The 23,492-nt window shown below is 41.0% G+C and overlaps 1 protein-coding gene and 1 long non-coding RNA gene across 2 annotated transcripts in view; one reads left to right on the top strand and one right to left on the bottom strand.

Moving 5' to 3' along the window:
• The window catches only part of ubr1 (ubiquitin protein ligase E3 component n-recognin 1), an 82,271-nt gene that overhangs the window by 50,052 nt on the left and 8,727 nt on the right, over positions 1-23,492 (bottom strand). Inside the window, exons 4-11 of the mRNA XM_062042230.1 lie at positions 20,400-20,510; positions 18,068-18,195; positions 17,852-17,990; positions 17,661-17,723; positions 3,631-3,754; positions 3,385-3,492; positions 3,210-3,298; positions 3,036-3,134 (exon numbers count right to left, since the gene is read on the bottom strand). Coding sequence (XP_061898214.1) covers positions 3,036-3,134; positions 3,210-3,298; positions 3,385-3,492; positions 3,631-3,754; positions 17,661-17,723; positions 17,852-17,990; positions 18,068-18,195; positions 20,400-20,510 — 861 coding nt within the window. The remainder of the gene's footprint in view (positions 1-3,035; positions 3,135-3,209; positions 3,299-3,384; positions 3,493-3,630; positions 3,755-17,660; positions 17,724-17,851; positions 17,991-18,067; positions 18,196-20,399; positions 20,511-23,492) is intronic.
• Positions 21,798-22,791, top strand: LOC133646647 (uncharacterized). The gene is made up of 3 exons (XR_009825325.1): positions 21,798-21,981; positions 22,308-22,451; positions 22,527-22,791. It is a non-coding gene; the product is annotated as an uncharacterized LOC133646647 (long non-coding RNA).

Below are 23,492 nucleotides of genomic sequence, written 5' to 3'. Positions count from 1 at the left end.
AAGATTGGGACAATGTGTATAATGAAAAAGAGGTTGATGAAGCATATGAACATTTCTTAAACAAGTTCATAATACTTTATGACAAACATTGTCCATGGATACAACTCAGTAACAAGCAGAGAAAGAATAATCAACCATGGATGACAAAAGGATTAAAAAATGCTTGTAAGAAGAAGAATACACTATATAGAACATTTATAGCACAAAGAACTATAGAGGCAGAAATTAAGTACAAAAAGTATAAAAACAAGTTAACAGACATACTACGATCATGTAGAAAAGAATATTACAGTGAATTATTGGACAGGAACAAAAATAATATGAGAGCAACATGGGGCATCCTCAATAGCATTATTAAAAATGGAACTAAGAGGGACTACCCTCAATACTTTTTAGATGAAAATAAAAAAAATGACAACATAAAGGAAGTAGTTGAAATCTTCAATAATTATTTTGTAAATATTGGACCAAAATTGGAAGAAAGGATTCCCGACCCAGTTCCAATTGAGGACTATAATGATACCATAGAGCGAAATCCCAACTCCATGTTCCTCAGTAATGTGACACAGGAGGAAATACTTACAATCGTGAAAAAATGTAAATCTAAGACTTCAACTGATTGTAACGGAATTGATATGGAAACGATAAAAAAGGTTATTGAAGAGATCTCAGGACCATTAATGTATATTAGTAACCTATCATTTCAAACAGGTACATTTCCAAACAAAATGAAAATAGCTAAAGTTGCACCAATTTATAAGACTGGAGACAAACATCAATTTACAAATTATAGACCTGTTTCTCTACTTCCACAATTTTCTAAAATCATTGAAAAACTGTTCAATAACAGATTAGAAAGTTTCATAAATAAAAATAGAATACTCGAAGAGAACCAATATGGATACAGAGCTAATGTTTCAACTTCAATGGCTTTAATTGAAATTACAGAAGAAATTACCAATGCAATAGATAGTAAAAAATGTGCGGCAGCAGTTTTTATGGATTTAACTAAAGCATTTGACACAAATAATCACAATATTTTAATCAAAAAACTAGAACGATATGGCATCAGAGGGTTAGTCTTAAACTGGATAAGAAGTTATCTAACGAACAGGAAACAATACGTGAAGCTAGGCGAACACACGTCTACAACGCTAAATATATCCTGTGGTGTACCTCAGGGATCAATACTAGGACCTAAATTATTCAATCTCTATATAAATGACATTTGTAAAGTTACAAAAGATTTAAAGTTAGTATTATTTGCGGATGATACAACAGCGTTTTGTTCAGGAGAGAACACACAGGAGATAATACAAATAATAACAGAAGAAATTAACAAATTAAAAAGATGGTTTGACAAAAACAGACTATCGTTGAATCTTAGTAAAACTAAAATAATGCTATTTGGTAACAGTAGAAGAGAAAGTCAAACACAAATACAAATAGACGGAATAGAAATTGAAAGAGTAAACGAAACCAAATTTCTAGGTATAATGATTGATGATAAATTGAACTGGAAATCTCACGTAAAAAATATACAACATAAAGTTGCAAGAAACACGTCAATAATGAATAAAGCAAAACATGTTCTAGACCAAAAATCCCTTCATATTCTCTACTGCTCACTAGTGTTACCATATCTGAGCTACTGTGTAGAAATATGGGGAAATAATTACAAAAGTACACTTCATTCATTAACGGTGTTACAAAAAAGATCAGTTAGAATAATACATCATGTTGGATATAGAGAACATACAAACCCTTTATTTATTGAATCAAAAATACTGAAATTCCACGACATAGTGAATTTGCAAACAGCTAAAATTATGTACAAAGCAAACTATAACCTGCTACCCAAGAATATACAACAATTCTTCTCAAAAAAAGAGGAGAAATATAATCTTAGAGAAAAACGTAATTTAAAACATTTGTTTGCACGTACAACACTTAAGACCTTCAGTATATCAGTATGTGGAATGAAATTATGGAATGGATTAAGCAAAGCAATCAAACAATGTACTAATATGATACACTTCAAGAAACTCTTCAAACTTAAAGTGTTTACAAAGTACAAAGAAGAAGAACCATGACAAACATTCTCAATTTATTTCATCCATCCATTCATTAATTCTTAAAGTAATCTTACTTATCTCATCATATGAAATATGACTTACTTCACCAATTATTATTATTACATTCTTACTATTATTTATTTATTTATTTTTATTGTGATTACTTATGGAGTTTATTGTGAAAAAATTGTGAACAGGAAGTGAACAAAAAGTTTTGCAACTGTTATGTAAAGAAAAGGGGTAGGATTAAATAAGCTCTGCTTCTTCCTACTCCTTTTCGAACATGTTGAAAAGAAACTGAAATTGTGATGTATCATGTTGTATGCTTGCATGTTCGAAATAAACTCAAACTCAAACTCAAACTCCTCAGTCATACGTGTGCTTATTTTACTGTCATTTATTATTAATGTTAATTTATTTATATTAGTCATGGAATGCTGTTACACACACTATGTTGAAGTATTACTATTATTATTAATTATTAGTATTATTATTATTTATCTTACGGTATATATCAAAAATAATATTGAGCAAAATTTAATTGAAATATTGTCGATGTGCTCGGGTTGCTCATGCGGCCCCCGGTAAAAATTAATTGCCCACCCCTGGTTTAACAGCTTCTTTATCAACATCATTGAATTTGCCACATTCTTTGAATCCATGGTGGATTATTTTACAGTGGTCTCAATAAAAAAAATATTTGAGTCACCAACAAATGGGATTCTGTGTTTTGGCACTCAATTCTGTGTAATGATTTGTTGGCAAACAGGCGACTTTGCCATGAACCATATTTGGACGTACAATAAACAAGACAGCATACAAAAAACGGGGCAAAATTCTGGCTCAAATTTATGTTGAAAACTGAATCCAACAAAAAGTGGAGCATCTGAAAATCGAGGTACCATTGTATATTTACTTTATCTTATTCTGCATGATTTTAGAACATGTGCGTACACTCACCAGTGTAGGCACAGTGAAGATCTGAACAGAGAGTGCAGTGATGGAAATACTCCTGTCATGATCGTCATCGATGAAGTTATTCTGCAGATCCTTATAAAGCTGAGAATACCATATATTCACAGATCATGTTAAAAAAAACATCCTATCTTTCATTTAAAACATTAATTATTTTACCTTTGTGAATTCAATTGCAAACAGCCTCTTGAATTCAGTCTCCATTAGTATGCTACAGAAAATCAGATCATGTGTCATCTTGCGAGCTCCTGTAGGAAAATAAAAAGGAGAATTTCTGTGTCAGCACATTCAGTCATAAAACTCATAACCACTGACTGATGTGAGTGCAATTTACCTTTGTACAACTTGGCATCAAGCAACATGAGTCTGCTGATGCAGCACAGGCTGGTCTGCTCTTTGCTGGGCTCTAGTGCCACCCTGCAGAAGGCCTGTCTGAAGCCCACTGCACAACACACACAAGATCACGTGAGGCAAAACCAAGCATGAACAACTGAGCAGTGAGCACAATACTGTATGACCAAGGGTACACTCTACATATGCACGCAATTTATATACACAGTAATGACGAACACGGCAAAACCTGAATAACCGATGATCTTTTGGAACCAGGAGCCGAGGCGCAGGGCAAATGTTTGATGAGCCATGATGGCCGAGTGCAGAACCTCCACACGCAGAGGCTGCAGGGAAATGTGCTCTGAGTTGAACTGCAAGACAAACACATGATCACATTTAAAGTCAATGTAATGTAAAACACAGAATACAGATTCATGCTAATCTAACAACAAGTACCAAAGTGTGAGACGAGAAGTTTGGTTGTCATTGCTGTTACTTTGTTAATTAGTATTACACAAAACTACCATACATGAGTCCCACAAAATTTATTTGAGAGGGAAAAATTATATATTTTAATTAGAGATGGATCGGGATCGGATCGGATCTTAATATTTGCGTTTTTTTGTATAATCGGCGATTAGCTGCCAAGCCCAGCCGATCTTTACCACAGCTATGTCCCAATGTTTACGTGGCTAAATAGTGTACTCACGTGAAAGGTTCCTACAAAAAGAAGGAATTCTCAGGCAGACACAATTACATTTGCGGACTCCTTGCATGAATTCCAGGATGGTGCATGCCACCAGCTTAAATTTCAGAGTAAGCTGCAACAAACGTGTCGCCTATCCACAGTGCCAAGCAGCTTCCAAGATACTAATGCTCACCCCAATAACGGAAAATAATATATTAAGATTAAAGATTAAAGTACCAATGATTGTCACACACACACAGGCCAGTCTAGTACCCGCACTCTTTTACTATGAAGCCACGTTGATGTAACACGTGGCTTGGCATTGTCTTGCTAGAATAAGCAGGGGCGTCCATGTTAACGTTGCTTGGATGGCAACATATGTAGCTCCAAAACCTGTATGTACCTTTCAGCATTAATGGCGCCTTCACAGATGTGTAAGTTACCCATGTCTTGGGCACTAATACACCCCCATACCATCACAGATGCTGGCTTTTCAACTTTGCGCCTATACCAATCCGGATGGTTCTTTTCCTCTTTGGTCCGGAGGACACGACGTCCACAGTTTCCAAAAACAATTTGAAATGTGGACTCGTCAGACCACAGAAAACTTTTCCACTTTGTATCAGTCCATCTTAGATGAGCTCAGGCCCAGCGAAGCCGACAGCGTTTCTGGGTGTTGTTGATAAACGGTTTTCGCCTTGCATAGGAGAGTTTTAACTTGCACTTACAGATGTAGCGACCAACTGTAGTTACTGACAGTGGGTTTCTGAAGTGTTCCTGAGCCCATGTGGTGATATCCTTTACACACTGATGGCGCTTGTTGATGCAGTACAGCCTGAGGGATCGAAGGTCACGGGCTTAGCTGCTTACGTGCAGGGATTTCTCCAGATTCCCTGAACCCTTTGATGATATTACGGAGCGTAGATGGTGAAATCCTTAAATTCCTTGCAATAGCTGGTTGAGAAAGGTTTTTCTTAAACTGTTCAACAAGTTGCTCACGCATTTGTTGACAAAGTGGTGACCCTCGCCCCATCCTTGTTTGTGAATGACTGAGCATTTCATGGAATCTACTTTTATACCCAATCATGGCACCCACCTGTTCCCAATTTGCCTGTTCACCTGTGGGATGTTCCAAATAAGTGTTTATGAGCATTCCTCAACTTTATCAGTATTTATTGCCACCTTTCCCAACTTTTTTGTCACGTGTTGCTGGCATCAAATTCTAAAGTTAATGATTATTTGCAAAAAAAAAAAGTTTATTAGTTTGAACATCAAATATGTTGTCTTTGTAGCATATTCAACTGAATATGGGTTTAAAATTATTTGCAAATCATTGTATTTCGTTTATATTTACATCTAACACAATTTTCCAACTCATATAGAAACAGGGTTTGTAGTTTTTGTAATTTTTTTTACAAACTTAGAGAGTAAGTCTCAAGATACAAGAAGGCTTTGAAGGCAAAACCAAAATTATTTCAATGGGAGCCAATAATCGTTTTGCTTATGTTTAGTTATTGTTCATCATGAACCACTTTTCTCTTGTTAAAAAAGGACACTAAAATTGGATTGGAATCAGAGGGCAAAAATGTTAATCAGTACATCCCTTGTTTTGATCACTGGTAATTTGCTACTACAAACTATTGGGAAAAAAATACATTCAACAAGTTCACAGAAAACTCTGCTATAGTCAGGTAGAATGGGGGATAAAAAGGTAAAGGTTTGTTGGTCAGTGTTATGCTGTTTGTCAAAGGAAATTACAAAGAACGACCAAGTGTAAGACATGAGGTTGTGTTTTGAATTACATATTTAGTTTGTTATCTACGTAGTTTGTATGACAACTTTAATGAATGATACAAAATCTTTAGTAAAGTAGAAGGCAATCATGGGGCAAAAGTGTCATACTTTGATTACAGTCAGCTGTAGTCAGCTGACTGTAATCAAAATATGACACTTGCATTGTTATATGTATACAAAAAATAAATACAACAGATTACAACAAATACAAATCAATACTAACACTGATACTACTTTGCCATAGAAGTCAAGCATGTGACAAAGTATCATGTCTAGATCTCAATTAATTAATAAAAAAATTCCCTACTTAAAATGATGCACAATACATAACCAATTTCTACTAAACATTGTCCCAATTTCTACTAAATAAACATTGTCATGGAGGGGTTACAAGAGGTAGTGTAAAGTTAGTAAGTTTGTATTTCACAGAAAGGGTCAATCAGTTAGTAAAGCAAATAGAACTAGATGTTTCAATCCCTTTGGTAAGTAGGAACAATCTTGACGGTAGCAGTCGGTGTGGAGTGGTGAAAGGGAGGGTAAGTATGTCATTGGGGTCTTCGGGTGGGCACCCTGCTTCATCGACGTTTCGTTGATTGAAGCCCACGACGTCTCCAGAGGGCTCAACGATGTACCTAGCGTCCCAGGTACACCCCCCTCCATGCCATACCCTCCATATCCTGTTGGACTCTGCATGGCAGGGTCGTCCTTTTCCCTGAGTCAGGCCTAAGCCTGACCGCATACCATTGTCTCTCATTTTACTGCCCAATTGGGGTCCTTGCGCTTAATCCAGAGCCAGTTGCTGGCTTTTTCGGCAGCTCTTGACATGGACTTGATAGTCTGTTGGAGGGAGCGTCCTTTCACCCCCATTTTTCTCAACAGACTGATGGTAGATGTGGCAATAAATCCCCTGCATCCCACCTCTACTGGGAAAATGCTGGTCTTCCAGCCGTTCTGGGATGCTTCAGCTGCCAGGTCAGAATATTTGGTTTTTTTCCCTTCGTAAGCCTCTTCAACCCCTTCTTCCCATGGTACTGTCAGCTCCACGACATAAGCCAGTTTTGCTGTTGGAGACCACAGGACCATGTCTGGCCGGAGTGTTGTAGCCATTATTTCTGGGGGAAACAAGCTTTTTATCAAGGTCCACTTCCAATTTCCAATCTCGAGCCGACTGCAGGATGCTTGCATTATTTGGTGTTGTTTGACACTCTTGATGTTTGCCAGCTGGTACAAATTGTGTGAAGTGGACCTTTCCTGCTGGTGTTTGTGGGAGATTGTTTGTGGTGGTTCGCCTCTGTTCCAGTGTTGATGCAAGCTCTCTGAGTACTTGGTTATGCCGCCAAGTATAGCGTCCTTGGGTGAGACTTATAGTACACCCTGATAGGATATGCCTTACAGATGCAGGTACTTGACACAGGGAACAGGCGGGATCTTCTCCGTACCAGGTTTTCAGATTTATGGGGGACGGTAGCAGGTCGTACGTGGCTCTGATGATAAAACTCAGTCGTGCTCCCTCCATCTGCCAGATGTCATACCAGTTGAGCTTTTTCTTCTCCAGGCTTTCCCAGTTGGTCCATCTCCCCTGCTTGGCCATTGAGACGGCTTTAGCATGTCGCTCTCCCTCCTCCTGTCTCCTGACTTCCTCTACTACTAGCCGTCTCTTCTGCTCTGATGTTGCTTTGTGCCATAGGGGAGGTTTTGGGATGAGCCCGAGCCCTGCTCTCCCATGCTGTACTTGCCCAACCACATCTCTGAATTGAAGAGCAGACTTTGCACTCTGAACAGCTTCTGATGGAATCCACTTCCTTCCCGCTGTTACTCGGGGGGCCGCTGTTCGAATGACTGCATCCTCAGTTTCAGTTAGCGTCATGACCAGCCTTGCTTTGGTGCATTTGAATTCTTCCACCAGTCCTGAGATTGGTAATTCCAATTTGCCATGCCCATATAGTCCAATAGAACTGAAGCATCTTGGAACTCCAAGCCACTGTTTCAGCTGTGTGCTTATCACACGTTCCAATTTTTCAACCTTGGTGATGGGGATTTCGTACACAGTTAAAGGCCACAAGAGTCTTGGGAGTATGCCAAATTGAAAACACCACAACTTAAGTTTTCCTGGCAACAAGGTTTTATTGATGCAATCCATGTAAGTGATGGTATCCTTTTTTAGTTGCTCAAACTGTTCGGTGTCTTTGAGCCTTGCGTCGTACCACCTTCCCAAGCTCTTTACTGGCATTTCTGAAACAGTTGGTACTGGTGTTCCGCTGACATGAAATCTCTGGTCTGTGACTTGGCCTTTCACAATGGAGATACTTCTGCACTTGCTGGGCTTTAACTTCATCCGTGCCCATTAGTGCGGTGGGTTAGCGCACATTTTTAGGCGTACCGTTACGGAGCGGATAAAAGCGCCAATTTTTTTACAGGCCTTCTTTATGACCTACTGAAGGATTTTAGAAGGGTACTCAAACTTAAATATTGAAAATACCCATATAGTGCACAAAATTGTTTAAAAAATGTTATTCCGGAGTCATAAAAGGTATATTGCTGATAAATTGTTGTTTTTTTCCACTTAGGAAGGTAAATTTGCTTTTAATTGGGTCCAGTGATGGATAAACATTCAAAATGATGTCTAAAATGCATTACCAAGGCACCTGGTACAGGTACATCCTCCATAAAGTCCTGTACAGTATAGGCGGAATTAAGAAAAAAGCTGAAAAAATGTCATGTTCTGCATGTAGTGTGGGTAAAGACATTCTCTATTCATTTTGTAATTAGAATTAATCATGAAGTTGTTCATAATCGCAACTACTGTTTCAATATACATTCACAACACCAGATGGCGATATATAAACTAGCCTGCATGATCACAATAAGTTCCAGCCTGATCACATGATCACATGATCACTGTGCAGTTCAGCATCACACAGAGCTGCAATCAAGCAGGTGTTCATCAGGTAAATATAACAATAATAATGCTTTGAGAATGAGCTGTATGTTGCTTAACAAAGCATAAGGAAAGTTAAAAAGATTAGCTAGGCTACCTATTTTAGACATCTAATGTTATCAGCACATGTTTTTTTGCTGCAACCAAGGTTAAGATAGATGATGTAAACTAGTGACATCTTGAAAACCCAACTGTTTTTTACACCCACCATAACGGTAATTTATAATAAATTAGTTCTAATGTAGCCTAATGATATTTTAACTTTGTTAACTGGTTCCATTATTTGTGTGACAGTCAGTGGAGATTCAATGTGAAACTGCATGATCATAACCACAGCACTGCAATCAAAGAGAAGTGTACACAATCCAGGTAACAGCAATTCATTAATGAGACATTATTATTTATTATAAATTAGCACATCAGTCAGTGTTTTTGCAGCAACTAACTAGGTTACGATAGCTGGATTATGTGCAATCTAGAATACAAGTAGTAGTTGGGCACCCATAAAGGTACAGTAATTTAACATTGTTCAGGTGGAATGCTATAGGTAATGTACATGTTTCATGATTGCAATGCATTATCTTGTGTCTGTCAGTCAGGCCTCAACATGAAACTGAATTCAGATGAAAGCTAAGCAGCATGAACAATGCAGTAGAGCCTCACACAAAGTTGCAACCCAACAAGTATTCACAATTCAGGTAAATAACAAGCACTGCCACTTCTAGAGAAGAAAGAATTGACTTCTGAAGATGCAATTGCATGGGCTGCCTATCATGCTTCCAATCAACCTTCAGTGGAAGACCCCCCAGCAAGATGTGCACTCCTTCCTCTGTTCTATGAGAAATCTGCCACAGCAGCCATGATTAAGCATGGCATGGATGTTCAGAGACAGGCTGTTCAATTTCTCAATCCAGGACAGATCCCTGTCACTGCATTTGATCAGCCTCTGTTTGCTCTGGCTAAGCTTGTACAATGGAAATGGCCGAACACCCATGGTGAAAGAGTTCATGTAGTTATGCTGGGAGGATTACACACAGAGATGGCTCTCTGGAATACACTTGGCGATCTCCTAGAGGGCTCTGGTTGGACGACAGCACTGATTGAAGCAGAAGTGGCATCAAGTGGCATGGCTGAGTCGTTTCTGAAAGCAGCACACCTAACACGAACCAGGCATGCACACCAGGTCACTGTCTTGACACTGCACAATCTACAACAGGAGGCTTTCAGGGTTAGTGCAGGCCCCAAAGATGAAGAGTCCTTCATGGCTTGGAGAAACAACATGCTGAAGAAGAGTCCGACGTTCATGTTCTGGGATCTGATCATGAGATATGAAACCCTCATTCTCATCTTCATAAGGGCACACAGAGAGCAGAATTTCCTACTGTATGTAGAAGTGCTTGAAGAACTGGCCCCTCTATTCTTTGCCTTGGACCATGTGAACTATTCAAGATGGTTGCCTGTCCATATCAGGGACATGAAGTCTTTGCCCGACTCTATCAAGGACGAGTTTGAGAAGAATTCTCACTGGGTTCTTTCAAAGACATCTAACAGGTTTTCTGCAATCCCACTGGACCAAGCTCATGAACAAGAGAACAAGAATGTGAAAGGTTCAGGTGGTGCGGTTGGCCTCACAGAAAATCCAACTGCCTTCAGAAGATGGATGCTCACAGGCCCAGAAATGGCAAGATTGATAAAGGAATTTGAAGAGGAATATCTCCAAGATGACAAAGAGAGCTTCCAGCACCATGAGCAGGGTCTTGGCACACAGAAGACATTCCAGAGACAGGTCAACAGTCTGTCAGATACCATAAGGCGTATGGGAAACCCTTTCCTGGATGTCTTCGAGGAACTTGTGACTCTTGATAGTCGCAACTGCGCAGATAAATTAGTCGCAAATACCATGCTCATCCTGGAGGACACAGGGAAGAGACAATATCAGGAGTTTGTCAAGAAGGTGCTTGATGAACGCACACAATCTATCCATGATCCGATTAAAAGGAATTCCTTGGCAGTCTTCAGGCAACCTAGACGCAAGACAATGTCTAAAGATGGGAAAAAGATTAAAGTGCTTCAGAACAACGTGGCACTCTTTGGCCAGCTATATGTAGCTATGCAGAGCCGTGAGAGTAATTTGGATGAATTCTTTACACATGAGGTGCAGTCCTTCCCTCCATCTCTCTCAGACTTTGGAAAACTTCATCTGACAGGCACCAAATCAGACCTGCTACAATGTCTTGAGCAGCCAGCACAATCAGAGCCACCCTCAACCTATGACTTCAAAGTCCTAGATGGGGCAGTAATTGTCCACTGCCTGCCCACTATTAGAGTGAGCACGTTTGATGCTTATGCAAATGAGGTTTTCATCCCCTACCTGCAGAAGCAGCTGCAGGATGCAAAACGATTGGATGTTGTATGGGACACGTACATCCCTGACAGCTTGAAGGAGTCCACCCGAGAAAAAAGAGGACGTGGTGTTCGCAGGAAAGTGTCAGGCCCGACAAAGTTGCCAGGCAACTGGATGGACTTTCTTCGCGACCCAATCAACAAGAAGGAGTTGTTTGATTTCTTGACATCCAAGATCCAAGAGTTCAGCTGGCCACCAACCAAAGCTGTGTATGTCACATCGGGGCAAGCGGTGTCAGGACAAGCTTTTGGTTCCACTAGCATGATGGACTGTTGCAACCATGAGGAGGCAGACACAAGGATAGTGGTCCATCTACAATGCGCATTGAAGGAGGGAGCAAAGACAGTTCTTGTGCGAACTGTGGACACTGATGTCATCGTGATCCTTGCTGGTTTATTTTATGATTTGGTGGTGCTTCAACCATTGACTGACATCTGGGTGGCTTTTGGCATGGGAAAAAGGTTCAGATATTACCACATAAACCACATCTGCAAAAGCCTGGGGGAACCCAAATCACAAGGTCTGCTTATGTTCCACGCATATTCAGGTTGTGACACAACATCTGCATTTAACGGAAAAGGCAAGAAGTCAGCTTGGAGGGCCTGGCAAGCCTATGATGCTGCTACAGAAACATTTATGTATCTGGCAAAGCATCCATTCCAGGAACTAAAAGTTGACTCTGAGCATTTCCAGACACTTGAGAGGCTGACTGTGATCCTGTACAACAGATCCAGTCCTTTGAACTCCATCAGTCAAACAAGGAAGGAACTCTTCTGTCAAGACAGTCGGCCGATGGAGAGATTACCTCCCACGCAGGATGCCCTACTCCAGCATGTAAAACGGGCTGTGTTTCAGGCAGGAATCTGGGCAACCAGCACAGACACACAGCAAGTGATTCCTTCTCCAAAGGACTTTGGATGGACCAAGGACGAAACAGGGTCATGGGTTCCAGGTTGGATAACCATTCCCGAGGTCTCCATTGCCTGCAGAGAGCTGATAAAATGCTCATGTAAAGGTGACTGTTCCAGCTGTAAATGCAGCAATGCTAATATTGACTGTTCTCCACTTTGCAAATGCAACTGCTGCAAATAGACACCAGGTACAGTTATGCACACCAATACACCAAGTTTCCACATTATGATGCATGTCAATTTGTTTAAATTGTGACAACAATTGTTTTCTTGCCTGTTTCACGTGCAGATTACTTCATAGTGTAGTAAGAAGAGTCATCCAGGCCATTGGTCCTCAGCCCCCATGCTGATCATGTGCACCAGCTGACTTGCCCCTTTAATTTATTTTTGGCCTCAATCAGAGTTCTAACATTATAATTGCATTAAAGGTTTTATGGATAATACTTCATGTGCTGGGTCTTGAATCATCATCTGAAAATGATACTTTTTGCTATTTCCGTCCATAATGAGGCCTTATTTGAAAGCCAAATGGTTCATAATGGAATCAAATATTGGCATTCTGGCTGTTCTGGGATGTGAAGACACTACCTGTAGACACCCTGTGCAAGTATGATGTAAAAACTAGCAGCAGGAGGACACATGACAAGAATTAGTCCTTTTTTAGTATAGGCGTTTTTTGCAGTTATTGATCAAAATAACTTATGTGCACTATAAAGGTATTTTCAATATTTAAGTTTGAGTACCCTTCTAAAATCCTTCAGTAGGTCATAAAAAAGGCCCATAAAAAATTTGCCGCTTTTATCCGCTCCGTAACGGTAATGTCACTAAGCCACCAGACTACATGTTATATTTGAATGAAGTTTCTCCAGCAGTCTCTTGGTGCAGGGGACAGTTGTTGTGAGTGTTGTTATATCGTCCATATAGGCTCGAATTGGTGGTAATCTCTGACCACATTGTAGTCGTTCTCCTCCAACCACCCATTTCGATGCTCTAATAATGATTTCCATTGCTATCGTAAAAGCCAATGGGGAGATGGTGCACCCAGCCATGATGCCTACTTCCAGAGATTGCCACATTGTGGTGAAGCCTGATGTTGTGAGGCAAAACTGCAAATCCTGGAAATAGTGTTTTACGAGATTTGTGATTGTAGTTGGCACTTGGAAGAATTCAAAGGCAGTCCACAGCAATGAATGAGGGACTGATCCATAGGCGTTGGCCAGATCAAGGAACAAGACATGAAGATCTTTTCCTTCTTTTTTCGCAGTCTGGATTTGATGCCATATGATGCTGTTATGTTCGAGGCATCCAGAGAAGCCTGCTATGCCAGCCTTTTGGATCGATGTATCAATGAAGTGGTTTTGCTTCAGATACTCTGTTAGTCGCTGTGCCAATACGCTGAAGAAAATCTTGCCTTCGATGTTCAGAAGGTTTATTTGGCGAAACTGTTCAATGGTGGTCGAGTTCTTTTCTTTTGGGATAAGCACTCCTCCCGCTCTTCGCCAGGCTTTTGGGATGATCTGCTTGTCCCACACCACTCTCATGTTTTTCCACAGGAATTTCAGAACCTCCGGAGCGTTCTTGTAGACACTATACGAAACACCATTAGGGCCTGGGGCAGATGCCGATCTTGCCTTTTTTACTGCCTGCTTCACCTCGCTCAGCTTGGGAGGGCTGACATCAACCTGATGTTGTGCGGGTGATATAGGAGGGATGTCAGTGGGGACAATGACCGGTTCATGTTTCTTCTCATCAGTATAGATGGTTCTCAGATATTCTTCAACCTGGTCTTTTGATGTTTTCAGAGATCCACTCTTCTCTTTTGTGAAAATCCCATTCACAAATTTAAAGGGGTCTTTGTAGAAGTCGGTTCTGGCTTTTTCTTTCTTCTTCCGACGCATCCTTAGGCTTTCCGCTCGACGGAGTTTTGAGAGCCTCTGTTTTAATTCCTCTTGAAGGAGGTCGATGCCTTCCCTTTCTTCTGCTGTTGCCTTTCTCCACACCTTCCTTAGCTGTCGCCTTTCTTTTACAAGTAGATAGATTTCTTGAAGCCGACGAGATTTGGGGGCGGGAAGCATGTCTTCCTTTCTGACTTTTTCCTTCACTCCACATCTCTTCTCTCCGTAGCTGTAGATTAGGTCACCCATCTTCTCCAGCTTCTTTTCGGCTGATCCTTTGATGTTACTTAGGATAAGGCTTAAGTCTATGTTGATGGTTTCCCACTCCTTGCTGTTAGACTTTGGCCATTTCACCAACGGCTTACGTCCTTGCATGTTTTCCTTTTTGCGGTGTACTGGGTATGGTCTTGGACTGGTGGTTCTGCCTGATGCTTCCTCCTCATCCTGCGGGGTGCTGATGCTCTGCGGACTGTGGGTTTCTTCCTGCCGCTGAGTTTCATCCGACTGATTTAACCTTCTTCTTAACAGAAGCCGGTCAATGCGGGGCCCTGGGTTAGGGGTTTTCAGGCATTTCTTCCGTCCTTGGTGAACTTTAAGACCATGGGTTGATGTTACTTTAGCCCATCCACACACACACATCTGAAGAACATGTCCAACTGCTGGTTTCTCAAGAGTATTACTACTACCTTCATTCATTGTCGTGTCCATTCCAAGGGTCGTTACCGGGAGATCAGCCTATGAGTCTTCTTGCGCCCCTGCTCTCGCAGACTCTAGGGGTATTCTTCTTCTTGAACTTTCTGTAGCCAGATATGGTGGCTCTTGTGCCCTAATAGGGTGACGGAGCCTGCTGCTGTGGGTAGCTAGCCCATAACAGCCCCGTTGGGGTCTATTTCCTCCTGTCAGCTGTCTCTCCAAGCTGTCACAAGGTCTTTCCCTTGTTGTCAGCTGCACTTTCACAACAGTCACTGGGTTTTTCTTCCAGAAGATCAGTAAAGCAAATAGAACTAGATGTTTCAATCCCTTTGGTAAGTAGGAACAATCTTGACGGTAGCAGTCGGTGTGGAGTGGTGAAAGGGAGGGTAAGTATGTCATTGGGGTCTTCGGGTGGGCACCCTGCTTCATCGACGTTTCGTTGATTGAAGCCCACGACGTCTCCAGAGGGCTCAACGATGTACCTAGCGTCCCAGGTACACCCCCCTCCATGCCATACCCTCCATATCCTGTTGGACTCTGCATGGCAGGGTCGTCCTTTTCCCTGAGTCAGGCCTAAGCCTGACCGCATACCATTGTCTCTCATTTTACTGCCCAATTGGGGTCCTTGCGCTTAATCCAGAGCCAGTTGCTGGCTTTTTCGGCAGCTCTTGACATGGACTTAAAAGTCTGTTGGAGGGAGCGTCCTTTCACCCCCATTTTTCTCAACAGACTGATGGTAGATGTGGCAATAAATCCCCTGCATCCCACCTCTACTGGGAAAATGCTGGTCTTCCAGCCGTTCTGGGATGCTTCAGCTGCCAGGTCAGAATATTTGGGTTTTTTTCTTCGTAAGCCTCTTCAACCCCTTCTTCCCATGGTACTGTCAGCTCCACGACATAAGCCAGTTTTGCTGTTGGAGACCACAGGACCATGTCTGGCCGGAGTGTTGTAGCCATTATTTCTGGGGGAAACACAAGCTTTTTATCAAGGTCCACTTCCAATTTCCAATCTCGAGCCGACTGCAGGATGCTTGCATTATTTGGTGTTGTTTGACACTCTTGATGTTTGCCAGCTGGTACAAATTGTGTGAAGTGGACCTTTCCTGCTGGTGTTTGTGGGAGATTGTTTGTGGTGGTTCGCCTCTGTTCCAGTGTTGATGCAAGCTCTCTGAGTACTTGGTTATGCCGCCAAGTATAGCGTCCTTGGGTGAGACTTATAGTACACCCTGATAGGATATGCCTTAGAGATGCAGGTACTTGACACAGGGAACAGGCGGGATCTTCTCCGTACCAGGTTTTCAGATTTATGGGGGACGGTAGCAGGTCATACGTGGCTCTGATGATAAAACTCAGTCGTGCTCCCTCCATCTGCCAGATGTCATACCAGTTGAGCTTTTTCTTCTCCAGGCTTTCCCAGTTGGTCCATCTCCCCTGCTTGGCCATTGAGACGGCTTTAGCATGTCGCTCTCCCTCCTCCTGTCTCCTGACTTCCTCTACTACTAGCCGTCTCTTCTGCTCTGATGTTGCTTTGTGCCATAGGGGAGGTTTTGGGATGAGCCCGAGCCCTGCTCTCCCATGCTGTACTTGCCCAACCACATCTCTGAATTGAAGAGCAGACTTTGCACTCTGAACAGCTTCTGATGGAATCCACTTCCTTCCCGCTGTTACTCGGGGGCCCGCTGTTCGAATGACTGCATCCTCAGTTTTAGTTAGCGTCATGACCAGCCTTGCTTTGGTGCATTTGAATTCTTCCACCAGTCCTGAGATTGGTAATTCCAATTTGCCATGCCCATATAGTCCAATAGAACTGAAGCATCTTGGAACTCCAAGCCACTGTTTCAGCTGTGTGCTTATCACACGTTCCAATTTTTCAACCTTGGTGATGGGGATTTCGTACACAGTTAAAGGCCACAAGAGTCTCGGGAGTATACCAATTTGAAAACACCACAACTTAAGTTTTCCTGGCAACAAGGTTTTATTGATGCAATCCATGTAAGTGATGGTATCCTTTTTTAGTTGCTCAAACTGTTCGGTGTCTTTGAGCCTTGCGTCGTACCACCTTCCCAAGCTCTTTACTGGCATTTCTGAAACAGTTGGTACTGGTGTTCCGCTGACATGAAATCTCTGGTCTGTGACTTGGCCTTTCACAATGGAGATACTTCTGCACTTGCTGGGCTTTAACTTCATCCGTGCCCATGTTATATTTGAAGGAAGTTTCTCCAGCAGTCTCTTGGTGCAGGGGACAGTTGTTGTGAGTGTTGTTATATCGTCCATATAGGCTCGAATTGGTGGTAATCTCTGACCACATTGTAGTCGTTCTCCTCCAACCACCCATTTCGATGCTCTAATAATGATTTCCATTGCTATCGTAAAGGCCAATGGGGAGATGGTGCACCCAGCCATGATGCCTACTTCCAGAGATTGCCACGTTGTGGTGAAGCCTGATGTTGTGAGGCAAAACTGCAAATCCTGGAAATAGTGTTTTACGAGATTTGTGATTGTAGTTGACACTTGGAAGAATTCAAAGGCTACTAAGCAAAAACAAACAATTTCCACAACAATTCACATTAGTGGGCAAGGAAAGAGTTTATGTTGTATCTATGACGCAACAATTACTCTACATAACAGATTTACAAAGCCTGATGTGTGGAGCATGGCCATATGTTGATCACAGTTAGTTATTAGTATTGCACAACAATATGTATACATTTCCATTAAACTGAATTTTAGAGGTTGAAGCAGGAGGTTGTATTTTAAATGCAGTTTTTTTATAAAAACAACCATCAGATTCTACCTAAAAAAAAAGCTTGATTGGTGTGCTTAACGTATTTCCGCCATTTACAGGACTGGAGTCCTTATTCGTCAATTTATTAGGTTGAATTGTTCGTCTTTGGCAGAAGTCTGTGCTTTCGTGTCATTATATGTACAGTATCTACCTCTGTGACCTGTATTTACCTTGATGAGGTCTTTGGCTTGCTGGCACGACTCAAGACTTCCTCTCTTTACTGCCCGCCGACCCTGTGCAGTATAGTATATACATGTTTGGGTTATACTTATACTGTATGTGCTCATCTGACAGTCATTATAGTGAGGAAATGATGGAAACTCACTAGCTGGTAAAAATGCAATAAGAAGCGGAGTTATACCTCCTTGTCAATAAGAGCTGTGTGAGTCTGCGCTGCTGCCTGGTCACAGTTAACGGACCGTTGGAGAGTGTAGATCACATGGTCGTACGAATGGTGCTCGTCGTTGTACAGCACACAGAAGTATGAGTTGTCTCTATCGCTGCACACATGCAGAAATGCTTTGTTAAGGTTGCTGTTTCGCTCACTGACCTTGTGTGAGATTCGGGTGAGACCTACTTAGGTTTTAGTTGATGTGAAAGCTGACGGTCTTCCGCCCAGTCCAGGAATTCTGTGTAGTAGTTCAGCAATACGCGGAAGAGCGTCTCAGCACGATCGCTCAACTCGGGCTCCAATGTGCACTCATCCTGCAGAGACAAATACCGTAATTTCCGGACTATAAGCCGCTACTTTTTCCCCTCGTTCTGGTCCCTGCGGCTTATACAACGGTGCGGCTTATTTACGGCCTGTTCTTCTCCGACACCGACGAAGAGGATTTCGGTGGTTTTAGTACGCAGGAGGAAGACGATGACACAATGATTAAAGACTGACTTTTCATATACCGGTAGGCTGGTTATTTTGATAACGTACAGGCGAGCACTTTGTATTACTTTGCACCGTTGTATTATTTGTACTCTGCACGAATGCTGTTCGCCATGTCAAAGATGTGAAAGTTTGATTGATTGATTGAAAGATTTATTGTTAATAAATGGGACGCTTTGCGTTCCCAAACAGTCATCTCTGTCCCAACAATCCCCTCCGTGGTAGCAGGAACCCCTATATACTACGGTAATTACACATCAAAACCCTGCGGCTTATAGTCGGGTGCGGCTTATATATGGAGCAATCTGTATTTTCCCCTAAATTTAGCTGGTGCGGCTTATAGTCAGGTGCGGCTTATAGTCCGGAAATTACGGTAGATATAAGTCCCATTATGGTAGTGCGTTTTGGTACCAAAACGCACTACCATAATGGGACTGGTTTCTAAGTCAGCGGTAGTAACCGGACCGCAAATTATACATTTTTCCTTTAAAGAGGACCGATGAGGATTATAATTTACATTTAAAACACTTCTTGTGGTCTGGATAATATGTACTAGATGTGCTTTGGTTTCAATCGTGCACATTTATAACCCGTTTTTTGAGTTTTTCTGCAAGATGTTCAATCCTGAAAGCATTCTCAGATTGCAAATGAAACCACGCCCCAGCCTCTCCAAAAGTATCATATTTTTTCCTTTGAAAATGTACACTGTTTAAATATATAAACAGGGCCAAAAATAAACGTTATATAGATTGACACGTTGACAACATTAAGTATCCTGCACACTCTCCGATCAGAGAGTGTATAAAAACAACGGTTTTAGCAGCATTTATGTCGCTGCATGTCGCATGTCCATGTAATTATACACGTATATTTTATCCTACCTTTTTTGTATTTTCTCATGGCCTGAAGCAGAGAGGGAAGAGCTTTACTTAAAAGTCTAAATAAGTGCTTCAACCTAACAGTGACATTGCGACATAGCAAGCTGCAAAACCCCCCGAAAAAAGGCATCCAAAATTGCGTGCAAGCTTACGCCCAAATGCGGGAAAGTTATGATTTGATGCTTTGGCTTTGTTTAACACAAGTATCCAACATTGTAACAACATGTATAAGTCAGAAAAGACCAAATTTGTCATAGGTCTCCTTTAATGTACCGGTTTAGACATTGTTTAAAAAAACCGGTTTCAGATATGTTAATGATATTCCACCCATAGACAAACCTAAAAGCAAAACATAAGTACCGGTAGTAAGACACGTTTAAGATATATCACTGTATCCTTATTTATCTCGCCTGTAATAACATCTGCAGAATCCATTTCCTGTGTCAGTAGCATGGTTTAAATATGTACTGTATATGGCCCTGCGCGAGAAAACATTCCACTTGGCAGCCAAATATGTCATACAAAAGCCTAAAATTTAACACATAAGTGAAACAAACATACAGCTCCTCTGTATATTTTTACCCTCCCTACGTCATCGCACTGCTATGTGAGAAAAAAACGCTGGAATCTACCACACTGTAAACACAATGAAAAAAGGAGTGGATGTCCATGCTGTGTGTGAAGACCATGTTGTTTCATTATGGAGGGACAATGAGACAAATTGATGCTAGCCATGTCTCTTGTTCAAGGAAGCACCTGTTATTTAGGCACAATTGTATCAGGGTTACAAGATCTTAAAGGGGAATTTTTCCTATAATTCACAATCCTTTTATAAGACAAGAACACACGTTTTTCTTTTTTTAATGAATTCTAAATAGAATATAGATAGAATCTTGTTATCGTTCTGTTTAGATGACGGATGACTCATTATTCTCGCAAAGAAAAGGGGGGTTGAACCAAGCCTCTTTTTGTGTGGTTCTCGCCATTTCTGGGTCTAAATTGGCTGTCAAAGTGCACCAACACATTGCCAAGAGAGAGAGGCTCTCTCAGGCTAAGATAGAAAATTACGCATTCTGAGGTTCACTGACACAGGATGGGTCAAGTCGGTGGCTCCCCCCACAAGCCTCTTTCCGCTCTATAACGTAACTTACAGTTACCATGGCGGTGTCTGCTTCTGGGTCGTGTTTGGAGCAAGACGGACCAATCTTCCAAGCTTCCACGTCCCCACAGTCACAGAAGCCCCCACCTGATGAGGCATGCATCTGAGGAAAGAAATATATAATTATGTTAGTGTGTAATCCAAACATGAAATAAGACAAGTGTACTTCTAGACCTAACATGATTAACCGGCGCTTGACATTAGTAGACACTTACAGTAGCTGGCAGTAGTTACAGAAAGATGCTTTCCCATGTGAACAGATTTGATATGCAATGATAGAATAAATGTGTAATTTTTCAACTATTAAAACAAACTAAATATTGCAAGAAAAAATAGGACGTTTACCAGAATATCATACACGTATTATTTAAACTCATAGTTTTACAATAAAGTCATAATATTACAAAAAACGAATGATATGATAAGAAGGTACTCCGGCTTCCTCCCACCTCCAAAGACATGCACCTGGGGATAGGTTGATTGGCGACAATAAAGTGGCCCTAATGTGTGAATGTGAGTATGAATGTTGTCTGTCTGTGTTGGCACTGTGATGAGGTGGCGACTTGTCCAAAGTGTACCGTGTACCCAAAGCAGTAGAAATAGGCAGAATGAATATTAGTAGAACCAATGTTACAAGAATACACTTGCAATATTTGTGGGGGAAAGATACACTTTACAAGACAAATATTGAAATATTTTCAGAAAATAATTTCCGTATTTTACAACAATAAATGTGCAATATTACCAAATACTAAATATGATGAAATACATTTTTTTTAATTTTTTTTTTAAAGAATAAAGTTAAAATATTGCTAAAAAAGCCTACTATCTTTTATAGAAGTAAGGTCATAATATTGAAAGGAAATCAACCATGAAAATAATTATTAATAATTAATGTAATGTAAAGTTAAGTTAAAGTTAAAGTACCAATGATTGTCATACACACTAGGTGTGGTGAAATGTGTCCTCTGCATTTGACCCATCCCCTGGGAGGTGAGGGGAGCAGTGGGCAGCAGCGGTGGATACGCCCGGGAATCATTTTTGGTGATTTAACCCCAAATTCCAACCCTTGATGCTGAGTGCCAAGCAGGTAGGTAATGGGTCCCATTTTTATAGTCTTTGGTATGACTCGGCCGGTATGACTCACAACCTACCGATCTCAGGGCGGACACTCTAATCCAGACCTGGGCATTCTGCGGCCCGCGGGCCGCATCCGGCCCTTTGTACGTCCCTGTCCGGCCCGCGTGAGGCCAATTATAAATTACAAAATACATTTTAAAAAGTAATTCGAGTGTGCAATACAACAGTGCTGCTTTTGTTTTGAAAAGCGTTATTTGTATTACTTCCGTGTGGACGTATGCTCGTGCGCGCAGCGGCAATCACAAATACAAAATAAATTTAAAAAAACATCTTTGTAGTGCGTGCAATACAACTGCTGCTTTTATTTTGAAAAGTGTTATATGTGCGTATGTCCTGTGAGGGAAGGCGCACAGCGGTTATCCCCGAGACGCTAAAAAGAGAAAAGTTGATGACGAATGGCGTGTTTTAAAAAATACATGGACTGCCAAGTAAAGGTAAAGCCGTGTGCTTATTTGTGGTACACATGTTGCGGTTTTTAAAGAATATAGTGTAACGACCTGCTAAAGTAGATGTTGTCTTCTTGAGTTGTGTAAATGAGAAGTGAGGAGACGTGCGTGTGGAAGGAACGAGATATGTTGAGCTGTGTTAGTATAGCTTGCTCAATAAAAGTTTAAAAATTGCGTCAGACTTGCTGTGCACTTCTTCTGGACGCTACAATTGGTGTCAGAAGTAAAACTTTGCGCATACTGCGCTGCTTGTGTGCTACGTCATCGGGAGGTACGTGCCACGTGAGGAGCTCGTCGCAAAGAGAGAGAGACAGCGTTTACAGGTGCAGCCACGCTGCTTGCCACGGGGGGAATTCCGCCCTCAATGAAGACTCCCAGGTTTGATGGCAAGGCGAACTGGGAGGCATTTCATCCCACTTGTGACATCAATTGTAGCGTCCAGAAGAAGTGCACACCAAGTCTGACGTTCTTTTTAAACTTTTTTTGAGCATGCTATACTAACACAGCTCAACTTATCTCGTTCTTTCCAAAAGGAAAACCAATCCTCACTCCTCATTTCCGCAACAGCAACGCTTCTTCCTTCGCCAATCACCTTACAGACGTGCTACGTTCACAACAAAGAGGATGCCGGATGAAGTGACAGAAATTGAAATTTTTGTATTGTAATATACATCAGGAAGTGTTGTGTAAGAAAGTGTTAAAAATAAAACCATCAAAAGCCATCTGCTTTTGTATAAAGATAAGTTAGGTTAAATGAAAATATTATTATTATCTATCTTACGGTATATCAAAAATAATTTGTGCAAAACTTAATTGAAATATTGTCGTGTGGCCCTCCAGCAGTGCTCGGGTTGCTCATGCGGCCCCCGGTAAAAATTAATTGCCCACCCCTGCTCTAATCACTAGGCCACTGAGTAGGTTATTATGTTTATTATGTATTATATATAGTATTTTCTTCTGCCGACTGCAGCTGGGAAAGGCTCCAGCCCCCCTGCAACCCGAAAGGGACAAGCGGTACAAAATGGATTGACGGAATATACAGTATAGAATAAATAATAGTCAATAATGTTAATAAAAGTGCTGTTTTGTTTGTTTGTTGTAGGAATTGTAATGTCCATTCATTCATCAAATGATGACTTCATTATCATGATACAGTTACTGTTTTTGAACAGCAATAATATATTCTAATAATGTTAATACTTTATTCTTGCAACTTTTTTTTCAGTATGGCCCGAAAACCTCTTTGAAATAAGTAAGAATATACACATTTCTACAGTTAGTATTGATAATTCATTCTTCTATACAGATAATAATATATGTATATATAATAGAATAGAATAGAATAGAAAGTACTTTATTGATCCCTGGGGGAAATTCAGCACCACAGTTTGCTCACAATAGATAATAATAATAATAATAAATAATATAATATATATATATATAATATATTATTTATATAATATATAATATATGAATAATGTAAATATATTATACATATA

This window comes from Entelurus aequoreus, linkage group LG03 (assembly GCF_033978785.1).
Source record: "Entelurus aequoreus isolate RoL-2023_Sb linkage group LG03, RoL_Eaeq_v1.1, whole genome shotgun sequence".
Lineage (NCBI taxonomy): Eukaryota > Metazoa > Chordata > Actinopteri > Syngnathiformes > Syngnathidae > Entelurus > Entelurus aequoreus.
This window is presented reverse-complemented; position numbering and strand designations above follow the sequence as displayed.